The 13,140-nt window shown below is 44.7% G+C and overlaps 2 protein-coding genes across 3 annotated transcripts in view; both read left to right on the top strand.

The window, feature by feature from the left end:
• The window catches only part of hoxb3a (homeobox B3a), a 93,907-nt gene that overhangs the window by 38,788 nt on the left and 41,979 nt on the right, over positions 1–13,140 (top strand). Inside the window, exon 1 of one of the 2 annotated variants that reach the window (XM_039824209.1) lies at positions 10,581–10,652. The exons of the other annotated variant lie outside the window; for it this stretch is intronic. The gene's annotated coding sequence lies outside the window, so the exon portion shown is untranslated. Of the gene's footprint in view, positions 1–10,580; positions 10,653–13,140 lie in introns of those variants that run through there. 2 annotated transcript variants of the gene reach the window in all.
• hoxb4a (homeobox B4a) lies at positions 2,681–7,155 on the top strand. The gene is made up of 2 exons (XM_039824222.1): positions 2,681–4,506; positions 6,237–7,155. The coding sequence occupies exons 1-2, from the start codon at positions 4,050–4,052 to the stop codon at positions 6,533–6,535; spliced, it is 756 nt and encodes a 251-aa protein (XP_039680156.1). The 5' UTR covers positions 2,681–4,049; the 3' UTR covers positions 6,536–7,155.

Here is a 13,140-nt window from a genome sequence, read left to right as displayed (position 1 = left end):
ATCTTAGGTGAGCACATTGGCCTCTACCTGTAGCCGGAAACAATGCCCCCCCTCCCGCCCCCGTTCAGTTGAATGGCTACTGCTGACAAACTTGACAGAGAGAAGGGAAGTGCCGCAGTCAGACTCAACACACCTTGATCGATACCTGAGATGCCCCGCGGCAAAGCGGGAGGTCAAGGTGACAGAAATAGGCCCACCCCTGCGCAGATTAAAATAGAGACTACACTGGGGTTGTATTGGTAGATAAAAAAGAGTGGAGAAATAAAAAAAAAAATCCGAGTAGAAAGATAAAGGATGCAAACTAGAGGCGGATTAGAAGCAGGTTGACGGTGCCTCTCCCTCCAGTCTGAAGAGGCTCCGTGCTCTTGGCTTTTGTTGTCCGGTCTGGTGATGTACGAGCAACTTTTTTTCAGGAAACAGAGAACAGCAATATTGCCTGCAGCAGGGAGGGAGTGTCAGTGTCACAAAATCAATGTGGGAGCAGCACAGGAGCAGATAGAAATTGTATGGGAAATATAGAGCCGAGAAAAAAAAATTCTAAATTCATCAGCAGCAGCACATTCTCATTTATAATTTGTATTCCGTTTTTGCCCTTAACTTGTCTATCAATGTGATATGATGTGGACTAAATTAAAATGTGAGTTTGTAGTTAGATACACAGATTTTTTGTTTTAATTGTGATTTATTTTATTTATTTACATAGATAGATAGATAGATAGATAGATAGATAGATAGATAGATAGATAGATAGATAGATATATAGAGCAGGCCCTTGTGTGTAAGCAGATTCCTTTTTAATTCAGTTGAATCTGAGTTTTAGAGACAGACTGCAATTCATTTAGCATAGTGAAGGGGCATTTATTCATTTATTCATTGGTCCATCCATTCTTCAGTCGAATCATTTCGAACCATTTTTGATAGGACAGTGTTTCCCCGTGCCAAGCGATTTGTCTCTTCTTTCATTAAATTGGGTTCATTCTGTTAGAACGGTGCACGGTTGGAGCTGCCAAGTTTTTTTCTTATCTTTTCTTCTTCTTCTTTTTGGATAATTACAACAGTAGGCTACTTTTTAATTCAATTGTGTGTGTGTGTTTACGAGGATAGCAATCTTTAGGAATAGGCCTATTATTATTTTGAATAAAACATTCGTTCAAATGGAGTAGTGAGAAACTAAATTGGCCAAGGACATATTAAATTTCTAGGAGATGCAAAAAATCTTTGTCAGTGACAGAGGCCTAATTTCCCCTTCACGGTGAGATAGTAAGATGTGTGAGATACAAATAATATTTTATAATAATACATAATATTTCACAATTCCCTGGACATAAAATTACTACGTATGTAATATTACAGCATGCATTTTACTCTCATTCGTCATTGTAATAGCTTAACATGACCAATGCGCCATTAATAATTAAATGCACATATTAGAAAGAGAAGAATATGTTGTTGTTTTTTTAATTAAAATTTCTTTTGCTATTTTCAATTTAAAGCTGCATTTGGAAAGAAGAATTAACGGGACTATAATGCAGCTTCGAGCGCACCTGTCCCCCTTTCTCACCTTCACACTGTCTACAAGAAAATAAAATCCCAAGCAAAAAGTGTTTTTAATTTTCTTATTTTATTTGCGAGTTAGCTGGCGTCGCCCTCGGCTTGCCGGAAGTGTCACAGCATTATAACTTCATTTCCCAGATCCCCACCAGCAGTGAGCGGGTCAGGGGGTCACAAACTGTACAGATGGATGGAAATCTTCCTTTGTGGCTATGACAGGAAGTTTATGAAAGCAATAAAAGTCTATCGACGGTGTAACCTTGTGCCTCCAGAGAGCCGCTGTCTTCTATATCTACCCTGTAGATCCGGATTTGTGTAAAAATCATTAAAACAATCACAAATTCGTTTCTAGGGGAGTATATAGTGGATTTATACACGACGTCAGCGATGGATCCGACACAGGGAGGCGAGGCCATCAGCTGCTATTATTGGGTTGGAAGGCCTTATGGATCGCTGCTTGGTATTTACATTTGTAAAAGTGGAACCGTGAAGTTTAATAATGTCTTCTCTACGAATTTATATTTCCTATCAGCATTGACATCCGCCAATGTATTTATTTCAGGACTGTGTTGGTGTTATTTAATGTGTATTAAGTAGCCTACCTGTTCTCCTCCCCAGTGCGGAAAACTCAATCCAAGTTCTGTACTCCTCTTTTTTTTCGATCAAAAACTGCATTTTGCCTCGCAGTTTTAAAGGCCAATTCCAGGTTGAATTGGACTTTTTATTTATTTATTTATTTTTTGTCTTGTTGAAAAATGATGCGGTCGACTTTACTGTTCATCTTGGAAGGCGTATTGGGGGGGTTGGGTGTGTGAGTGGGTGAGGTGAGGGGGGGTGGGGTAAGGTTTCGATTTAGAGACGGTCAATTTTCTCGAAACAAAGGACTTGGATATCTTCATCATCTTGCGTGTTTGTGTGTGTGTGTGTGTGTGTGTGTGTGTGTGTGTGTGTGTGCGTGATAACTATTCACCGCAGTGCTCCGCGTTAGCACATTGTATGTGTCTGTGTTTTCTTTCTATGTTGAATTTATGCAGAAATTGCTGCAAGCTGAATTATTAGACTCAATGGCATTTACTATAAAACTTGTTGGGGGGGGGGGATGCTGGGAAAAGAGTTTGATTATTATTCGTTATAATGCAGTTTGCTGTCTAAAATCTGTGCGTCTTCAAACATGGTGTTTTTCAGCCGGTTTTACAGCAGTATAGCAACTGACAGCAGTAGAGAGTTAGATTGTGTTACATGGTATGTGTCAGTGTTTGAAATGGGTAAACATAGAGATTGTAGCAGCTAGTGTAAGCGGGTCACGGTTAGGGGGACGGCATTTCCTTTCGGAGGAAAAACAAAGGGCTGTATCTGTGTTCAGTAATGCACAGCTCAAGGGCAAAAGCAGCCGCGCAGTCTGAATTGGGCACATTGCTCTGCCAGTGATGTTAATATCGGAAAGCGGAGGGGAATATATCCTGTTTATAATGCAAGGCAAAAGGCCACCCTGGCTGAGGCTGAATTACCATGCAAGGGGAGTGAAATGTGGAATGGGCGCCTGTTGGAGTAACAGGGGGTTTAAAAAAAAAAAAAAAATAAAAAGAGGGAACCGGTGTTGCATTCTCGTTCCTAATGCTAAAGTCCGGTACTGATTTAGAAGGCCGTGTAACCTGAATTAGTTGATGAATTTTCTATCGATCCTAAACAAGCCAGATTTATCTCTGACACGGTGCTGCTGCTGGGTGGCGGCGCAGCAGCCGGCCAGGCCACTCACCCACTCCCCGTTATTAGTGATTTAAAAAGAAGAGAGAGAAAAAAGAAAAAGCTTTGGCAAGCACGTCCCTACACACACACACACACACACCCCCTACATATATACACAGAGGGTGGTGCAGGCGCCACTTTAAATCCCCCCAAGCACTTTCTTTCTGCTGCTTCTTTTTTCTGTTTGCTTTATTTTTTTTCTTTTTGAAGTTCCAGCCAGACGCGTAACAGGGGGAAGGGGTTCGTTTGCAATAAGGGAGGACTTATCATCTCTACTGTACTCTGTTGCTCGTGTGTGTCCCTGCGCGCGCCTTCCTCAGTGCGGCTTCAGCTCAGGCGGAATGTAGTCTACTTTGTGCGTGTCAGACGCGCTTTGTTATTGTTGTGATTCTCTGGCTGCTTAGGACGGCATGCGTGCCGACGTGTGGTGGAGAGATACACAGAGAGCGAACGGGGCCCGGGGAGGGGGAGAGGGGACGTATTGTAGCACTGTGAATGCACACAAACTGTGGCCATATGATGATGCGCGTGCGGGGTCCGTGTATATGCTTAATCCCATTTCCTTATCCGGGGTTCGTCCTGGAGGCGCGCCATTGGCCGGCTGCCGTCACGTGGTTTCTTAACTTTGTTCACTTGACAGAAAAGTAGGAGGGTTCAACGGAACAGGAATAACCGAAGAGTAAAGGGATGAGATATAAATTTTAGTTATATATTTTCCGAGTAGGTGCAATTCCACAAAAAGACTGAAATTAATGGCCATGAGCTCCTATTTGATCAACTCCAACTATGTGGACCCGAAGTTCCCACCGTGCGAGGAATACTCACAGAGCGACTATCTGCCCAGCCACTCTCCGGACTATTACAGCGCCCAGAGGCAGGAGCCTGCTGCCTTTCAGCCGGACTCTCTCTACCACCACCATCAACACCACCCACAACACCAGAACCACCACCAGCAGCGAGGCGAGCCGCCGTACACGCCGTGCCAGCGTCCAGGGCAGCCAGCCTCGGTGGTGATGTCCCCTCGGGGTCACGTCCTCCCCCCGACCGGGCTGCAGACTCCCCCAGTCCCGGAGCTGAGCCAGCGCTGCGACTCGGTGACACCCAGCCCGCCTCCGCCTGCGTCTTGCGGCCAAAGCACTTCGTCCCCCACGAGCACTCGTAAGGACCCCGTAGTCTACCCGTGGATGAAGAAAGTCCATGTAAACATCGGTAAGTGCTGCATGCAAACTTCTTCCTCTCTCTCCCCCTCTCTCTCTCTCTCTCTCTCGCTGCGCCTTTGTGCCTGCAGTTGGCTGCCATGCAGTCAGCTAGGTGTCCACCGTCAAAATCTACGGCTTCCCCTCCTTGTTTTCTGTTAGAAGTAGAAGAGTAGCCCTTGGGTCAAGATTTACGATCGTCTGTTTGCAGGGCCAATATAATTACACCCACCATAAATTTTTATTACACCTCTCCGCAGAGGTGCCTTTTGAAGTCCGATCTCAGGCTCGTCTGCTCTAATTCCTCGCCTTATGACAACTCAGACCGAGCCCATAAGTTAGATTTTATGCTTTGGTAATTTGATTTTAAGTGGTCGGGTTGTATAAACGGTGTACTTTACTTTGTCGAGCCTTCCTTCCCCACTCGTTGTTCCAGGGGAGGGAAAGTTTTATGGCAGCTGAAATATTCATGTTTATGGAGCCGGCCGTAAAACACTAATGTAAAACCAAGTAGCTCCAGTCTATTATGGCTTCTCTCTGTAATGTTCTAATAGACTTGCTGCCTATTGCGTATTGGGATAACCGGAGCGCATGTTCGCGGGGCGACAATATGCCCCTTTTGTAAAGTCGACGTAATGCATTCACTCCACCGGGCTGTTAACTCGGTAAGAAAACGCTTTCTTGCATTTGCTCTTTGCACAGTTGTTTTTAGCTGTCACGTCTTCGGAGACACCGGACTCCATGCAGCACGTTTGCTTGCTGCTGCCCGGTTGTAGGTTTTGGTATTTGTTGAATCATCACCCAGTCGGCCGTTCAGTGCCGTCGTGTAGCTGCTGCACCCGCACCACCTTTATTCTCAACCAGTTCATACACGCTGCCATCCTTGCGTAGTCCGTGAAATCCTTGCGTAAGATCATTGCAAAAAAATGTAGCTGCTCAGAACTGCTTTTCTCGCCGCTGCTTTTGCACTTATAGGCCTAGCCTAACTATATGTTTCGACAGTCCTGGTCGTGCGTGCGCGGACGTGTCACAACAGCGCGATTTTTCAAGCATTGGGAAATGCGGCCGTGGCCTCGATTTGCTTTCAAATCCCAACATTTGGACACCAGCGTCAGGCTGGCTGCTGGGAAGAGTCACACCGCCGCAGGGCCTAAAATGACACCTGACAACATGTGCTCACTGAAAACGCAACAAACTGCATTGTCAAATAAACGAGTTCTGCTGTAACAGCTGCTTTTGAAGGGACACACTGCATATTTGTCGCAGGAGAAAAGAGGATTACAATCGGTAACGGGTCTGCGAGGTTACAGCCATTTTGTATTCTGTATTCAGTAGGTCCAACCGCGGTGGCCATGGCTTCATTTCCCTGCTCATAATGCATGCTCATAATGCACTGACATTTTCTTTCTCATATGGCTACTGTGTTGCATCGTCTTTACACGAGCAGGCATTACAACAATTAGTCTATGTAGCCAATATTATACTAACAACGCCTGTCTGTTTTTCGACAGTAATGTTACACTATTGTAAATCTGAAAGCAGTTATTCTGTTGTATTTTATAGTGCAGCCAGCGTATTAACTACTTTATTATGATTATTGTTGTTATTATTATTATTATTATTAGGCTATTAGCTTATTAGCCTATCTTCCTGTATTTTGGAGGTGATTGTATTGTGCTTGTTGTATTTTTTCTTGAGTGGTAAATGTTGTGATGCTCATATATTGCCATTGTTGTCCCACAGTGAGTTCAAACTACACAGGTGGCGAGCCGAAGCGCTCGCGGACGGCCTACACGCGCCAGCAGGTCCTGGAGCTCGAGAAGGAGTTCCACTACAACCGGTACCTGACGCGCAGGCGCAGGGTGGAGATCGCGCACACGCTGTGCCTGTCAGAGCGGCAGATCAAGATCTGGTTCCAGAACCGGAGGATGAAGTGGAAGAAGGACCACAAGCTGCCCAACACCAAGGTCCGCTCCGGGACAAACAGCAACACAAACTCCCAAGCTCTAACTGGCTCCCAGAACCACACCGGGCCCCTATAGCCCGGTTATTTGGCTCTTTGTCTGATTTTTGCCCTCCCTGGTTCCCAAACTGAACGCCAAAGCGGCAGCCACGCTTGTAACCACCGGAGCCTGCACTTTGGACCGGAATAACGCCTTTACTCTGGAGGAAGGGAGGGAGGGAGGGAGGGATGCCATTGCCGCCTGTTCGGTCCTGATGCTGATGTTACACACTAATATGACGTGATGACGTGGGAGGGGGTGAAGGGGGAGATTTCCCATTCATAAAAAATGAAATGAACAAAAGTAGGCGAAGGAGACTGAACGAACTGAGAAAACGATGCGGCCGCTTTTTTGCTTTTGTCCCCCATGCAGTCTCTGCCCTTCTCCGTCTCTCCCTGCTTTTTATATTTCTGTGTTTTTATACTCCTCTCCCTCTCGCTTCCTCTCTATGACAGATCATAAGATGGTATAGGCTGAGGATAATGTGCCCGCGTGCGTGTGGTTTCTTTTTTTTCCCACTGAGACTAGTTTTTTTGTGTGTTGAAGATGGATCCTGGTTTTCATCTTTAATCATGCCAAACTCGGGCCCCATTTGTCATTGTTTACTCTGCGGGTACAAAGCAAAGGGGTGAACCGCGGCTCTGCCCATTACCCCCTTGCACCCCTCCCCAGACCGCTACCCCTCAACCTCCCACCCCAATCACACACGCACGTGTAATAAATGGAACTCTCGTTCTGTCAAGAAAAGTATTCTTACAACCCGCCACACACACACACACACACACACACACTCTAAACACAAACAAAAAACACATGCTCATACCCTTCTGTCCGTCCGTATAGTACTTAACATAAAATATAACCTCCGGTATGATCCAAAACGACAGCAGGCAGGTTTCTGTCTTGCTGTTATATTAATAATAACTGTTGGTATTTCTGTTTTGTTAAATGACAAAATATAGCTTTTTACATTTTAATTATTTTTGAATTCAGTGTTGATTGTAAATTGCTGAGAATGGCAAGGAGCGTCTATGTGGTCCGATGATTGTTCATGTTGTAATGTTGTACGCAGGGAAGCGGAAGCAGACTGACAGGGTGATGCGAGTGAACTCAAATTAAAGTTAAATTATGGCATTTTCCACTCTACGTACCAAACAGGGTTTATAAAGCTGCCTGAACAAAGGACACTAATATTCAAACCAAAATCCTGGTACGCAGCTCAAAAACACATTATAAACGCAGCACTATACAATGTACTACCTATTACCTCAGTTGTACTTATATATTTTTTTTTTTTTTTTTGGTCATCTTATTTTCTCTTGCTAGGTCAATGAAGTGACAGCTTTTCAAGCTTTTATATTTTTGAAATTGTTATTATAATAATTATTATTAGCCTACCTGCAATACAAAAGGCGCTGTTCATTTAAATGTATGTGGAGATTTAAAAATGTAATTTAATTATAAGCGATTGTTAGCCAGGGACATTCAGAAAAACAAGGAGCCTTTTATTGCATGTCGTAATGGTGTTGATTTATTTTTCTATGTCTTCCTCTCTGTCCCTCCTTTCTCCGCACATTAAATGCGTGCACATTTCCTTTTCTCCTTCTCTCTCTCTCTCTCTCTCTGTTCTGTCCCCTTGTGCCACTTTTTCGATATTTTATTCTGCAAGTGTTCTTTAATTGTTGTTATTTTATTTACATTCCAAAGATCATTTCCTATCGTTATTGACGATGATGATAATAATAACAATGGTGGTATTGTTGAACATGTGTTACCTCCTCCGATATGTAAGTTGCTCATTTCTCTGCTTATGCCTCCTCAGTGTCTACCTTCCTATTATTTGTAAATAGTTCATAGAAATTTAAATAAATGGCTAAAATGTTATTTCTCTTATCCTCTTCTCTTTTATTTCCTCTCTCCAAATCATGATTTGTTGAGTTTCTTCTAAATGTTCTCGCATAGCATTAAATATTGCTAAATACAAGAGGCGTGGAGTTCTGTCTACGCTAATGAAATCGCCCAGTTTGAATTCATAATCATGTTAAATATACGCAGGTATATGCTTAAGTTTGTTTCTAGAAATTGTAAAGAATCATTTCCATTTCGCCTCCACAGCAGATCAGAAATACCAAAAGCTCTTCCTCCTCTCTCCTACATTTAACAGTGAAGGATGTATTTAAAGCATATATACACACACGCTCCCACATGCGCACACAATAAATAATTTCGTTTAATTTCAGTGTTGGTTTTGCGTACAAACACGCAGAGACCTGTCTTGAGAAATCAGCAGCCTGCGATGATTAATCTGTCCCGGCCATGAGTGATCTTGGTACATTACGTCCTGTAATCTCGTTTTAAATCACAAACCCTCCCTCCGTTTCACTCCCGTTCTCCCGTTAATTTAACGGCTGCTCAGACGCGCTTGCACCGGCCCGACACAGTGTATGAGACCCCCCCTCCCCACCTTCCTCTTCTGATTCTGAAGAGAGAGAGAGAGAAAAAAAAAACATTAAATAGTTTCTCGGTTCGTGGTCTTTTAATGCTTTAATGAGTGCAATTTTTGCACAACAGTTTTTTTTCTTCCCTATCGGTGTTTTCTGGACCGGTGCTGTGCGCGCATGTGTGTTTTATTTTTTATATATTACAAAAAGGGAGCGGGCCGGCGCCATAGCTCAAACCCTGACAACCAAATAGATAATCAACAAGACGAATGGCTTCTTTTGTAAGGCGCGGCTCCCGTATTAATTTTCATTTTCTTTTCTTAGAGCAGGTATCGAAAAATATAGAGCATGAGAGGGGGGGGGAGAACGAGAAAATAGCATTCCTCTCGATGAACTTTAAACAAAAAAAGTGTGCCCCCCAAATTGGTCCGCTCGTATTCCTCGGCCCAGAGAAGATTCCCTATTACTTGTTGGTTGATTTCTCCCTGGGCCTCTTGCCACAGAGACTCCCTCTGCCCATTTATCTGTTTTCTTCCTGTTTATGAAAGGCTGCTCCAGCGCAAACACCGCCCTCCTATCAAACTGTACACCTAGATGTGCTCAAACACACAAACGCGAGCGCGCGCGTGCGCCCACGCACACACAGCGCCAAAATATTACAGTAAATCCTTACACTCGGAGCATGTAAACCTGCATTTTCAAACATTTCACTTTTTCATTACTGCAAAAATCAATTTCACTGTTCTGTTTCCACTCGGCTTCAAAGTGACTACAATGCGTTTTCACTCCAGTTTAATGCTTTTCCAGAACGTGCATTCATTTCCATATATACATCTTATATATGTATATATATATTCTTATATGGTGAGCGCTTTAAAGGTTTAAAACCCCTTCACACACACAACCCAAGATCATATTTGTGTCCTCTTGTATTTTTTGCTATACACCAATTATTCTATATTGAAGCATCTAAACAGACCCCCTCCTCAATGTTCACACACATATGTGCCTCCACAATAACCCCTAAAGCCCCTGAGCGCTTGCAGCCCGCTTTGAAATAAATGAATTTGCGCGCAGGGTGACACCGTGCACAATAAAATCCACCAAGGAATCCTTATTCTTTTTTAGCCTCCATTATCAGCCGGGGCCTTCTGCTGCTTCTGTGAATGGGAGCAGATTTTGTTAGGTTGCCCCCCCCCCACCCCCTCTACCCTTCTGAAAAGTTCACCGCCATTATTTTCTGGACAGGGCAGAAGGGACGACACCTCAAGAAAAATGCGAGAATTATACAAGGAATAATCATTAATCACTTGTTCTTCTTTAAACACTTCTTCTCCTTCTCTATTGTCAGCCACACACAAGACCCCTTCTGCCAGGAGAGAGAGAGGCCAAGGAACAGAGAGACGGACAGAGGAGAAGAAAAAGAAGACGTCTTGGAAGACACCCCCCTCACACACGCACGCACACGCACACACACACACACACACACACACACACACATAAACAGTCATACATACACACCTCCCCTTTCCCAGCCATCAGCAAGCTATTTTTTTTACACCCCACAAGTATCCTACCATAGAAAAAAAAGAGTTTTTTCTTCCTCATTGGAAAAAAAGAAAATCCCTCCTAAGAAACTCCAACAAATCAGTCAGAGAGCCCTCACGACGCAGAAGAAGATGGCCCAGAAGTCGCTGAAAGTGGTGGCGTCTAAGGTAAGAGGCCTGGGAACTTCATTAGCTCTCCCCTTTTCTGTCTTTGGCTCTCTTGCTCCTCTGTGTCTGACGGCTCGGTGGCGTTTTTATGGTTTTATTGCCCCCTGCGCATTTGGCGAGGTCAGGCGAAGGGGGCATTTATGGTCGTGGGGGTCTTTGATTTTAGCGCAGGGACTTTTGGAGATGCGTGTTTGTGTTGGAAGGTGTGTGTGTCTGTGAGTGAGTGTGTGTGTGTTTGCCTGCAGCATCAGCTACAAATGACAAGCTTGTGTTGTGCCTGGGTTTGTGCAAATGTTTCCGTCCCCCTTTGCTGCGGTGGTGTCACTTCTGCGTCTGTTTGTCACTCACGAGGCCTGCCGCCTCTCGAGCATCTATTGTGCGTAAATTGTGCTAATAACCGTCTCTTACGCGCAGGATTTGGATGGGTGGTTATCATGAAACAGTTCATTTTTAAGTTTTGTTTTTCACATTAAGGTGTATTTTAATTTATAGGGTTCATATGAAGCAAATGCACCCCAAATGTAACACAGTCGCCTATGCAGAAAATTCTGAAAAGTCTCGCGCTAATGTATGACAGAATGGCCCACGTGAATAATTCCTGGTTCACCCGGAGCTTATTATGCATTTTGTCTTTGCTGTGTTTCTGTGGTTATAAAGTGTTTCTGTGGCCTACAGCTTTTAATGAGATACTGTATATATATATATGTGTGTGTGTGTGTGTGTGTGTGTGTGTGTGTGTGTGTGTGTGTGTGTGTGTGCGTGTGTTTTGTCGGCCAGGTGCAAACAGGCTATGGAGACTGCGGTGGGAATATGAATAATACGGCGCTCAATTGGAGAGAGGGATGCAGGGGGAGGAGGTATGGGTGAAAAAGGAAAAATTAAAAGAACATGGGGGCGCTGTTTAATGGATACTCTCTCGGTTGCTCTCCAAAACAATTTACCTCGAAAACAAACGATCTGCGAGGTTTTCCAAATGAACTGCGAACGATTGCCGGTTGCCGTGCGCGCTCAGGCCTCCGGTATCTGCTGAGCCGACAGTAGCGGCCCCAGGAAGCGCACTCACTCCTGTTTGACCCCTTCAGAAATCAATCTAGCCCGGGATTAAAAATAAAGGGGCAGCGGTTCTGGTGGAGGGGCTCTGGCCTCTCAGGGGGATGCAGGCCATGGCGTGATGCGATGCGTGGAGAAGTAAGAGAAACAAATGAGAGAAAAATAAGCGGCGGGTATCGAAGGAAAGGCAGAGAGAGGTGGAGGAGGGAAGAAAAATCGATGGTCATGCAGGGCAGCGGAATGGCCAAGCTGCGCCACAGAGGGTTCAACTAGGGGACACGTTTTTTTCTGACCGATGAGGTCCACTGGCTCTGAAGCCAGAGGCTGACCCGTGGTTACCCCCCCCCACACACACACACACCCTCCCCACACACTACACCCCTACCCCCACCACTCCAGGTCCCCCTTGACCTCGCAATGCTGCTGGTCCCTCAACTCCCTCGGACATTCCCAGACCTCCGGAGCCCTCGGGCCCCTTAGTCATAACAGGCCGAGTTCAGGGCACTGTACCCCGGGGGCACGGCGGTCAGATCTCCATCCCACACCCAGACAGACAGACAAGTAAGCTAACCACCTGGGCAGGGGTCAGCGACAGGCCACTGCTGACGCTCAGTTAAATTAGGGTTTCGTTGAGACTGGCTGAAATTCCCACTCATAAGAACCCTTTGGAAAATATTGCACAGCTTAACATAATGACATTTACATTATTTTCCCTTTTATTTGACCAGGATACTGTTTTTGCAAATTTTGCAAAGCAGCAGTCTCAAGTTTTTTGTCTTCTGTCTGGAAAGCCTTGAGCACTTTAATACACGGTACTGTGAGTTATTCTAACTGTATGTATTTGTATTTGGTATGAACTGGGTCAGCCAGGCTAGGCCTGCTAGACAGGCTGAAACAGAGAGAATGTGCAGCCTGATGCTGGACAGTATTTGGACAGACTGGGACCTCAGTGTAAACAGAGCCTGCCCCTCCTGATTGCCTTGCTGAAAAGCTGTTGAGCAGCCCGTTTTAACTTCCAGGCTAGTTGCAGCCATGTTTGCATTCTGTATTCAGAGGAGAATTTTATACTATGTTTGGTCAAATTGAGGACATGGCACTCATTTTGAAAAGCCAATTCACAGTAGACATTAAATAGAAATCAATAAAATAGAATGTTGATATTTGTACTATAAAACTGATTGTCAGCAATTCAGTGAGCTGCAGTCACTGTTATTTACCGACATTGGGCTGATGGCTGCTGGTCATTTTCCAGCCTGGTAATCTGACCTGTAGCTGGGAGGAGTGCTGTGTGTGTGTGTGTGTGTGTGTGTGTGTGTGTGTGTGTGTGTGTGTGTGTGTGTGTGTGTGTGTGTGTGTGTGTGTGTGTGTGTGTATGTATGTGTGTTGGGGAGTACTGATTAATCACAGAGACAATGGCATATGGCAAAAATGCTGCTGG

The sequence above is a fragment of the Perca fluviatilis genome, chromosome 15, assembly GCF_010015445.1.
Source record: "Perca fluviatilis chromosome 15, GENO_Pfluv_1.0, whole genome shotgun sequence".
Lineage (NCBI taxonomy): Eukaryota > Metazoa > Chordata > Actinopteri > Perciformes > Percidae > Perca > Perca fluviatilis.
Note: the sequence above shows the minus strand (reverse complement) of the source record. Positions and strands in the feature narration are given on the sequence as shown.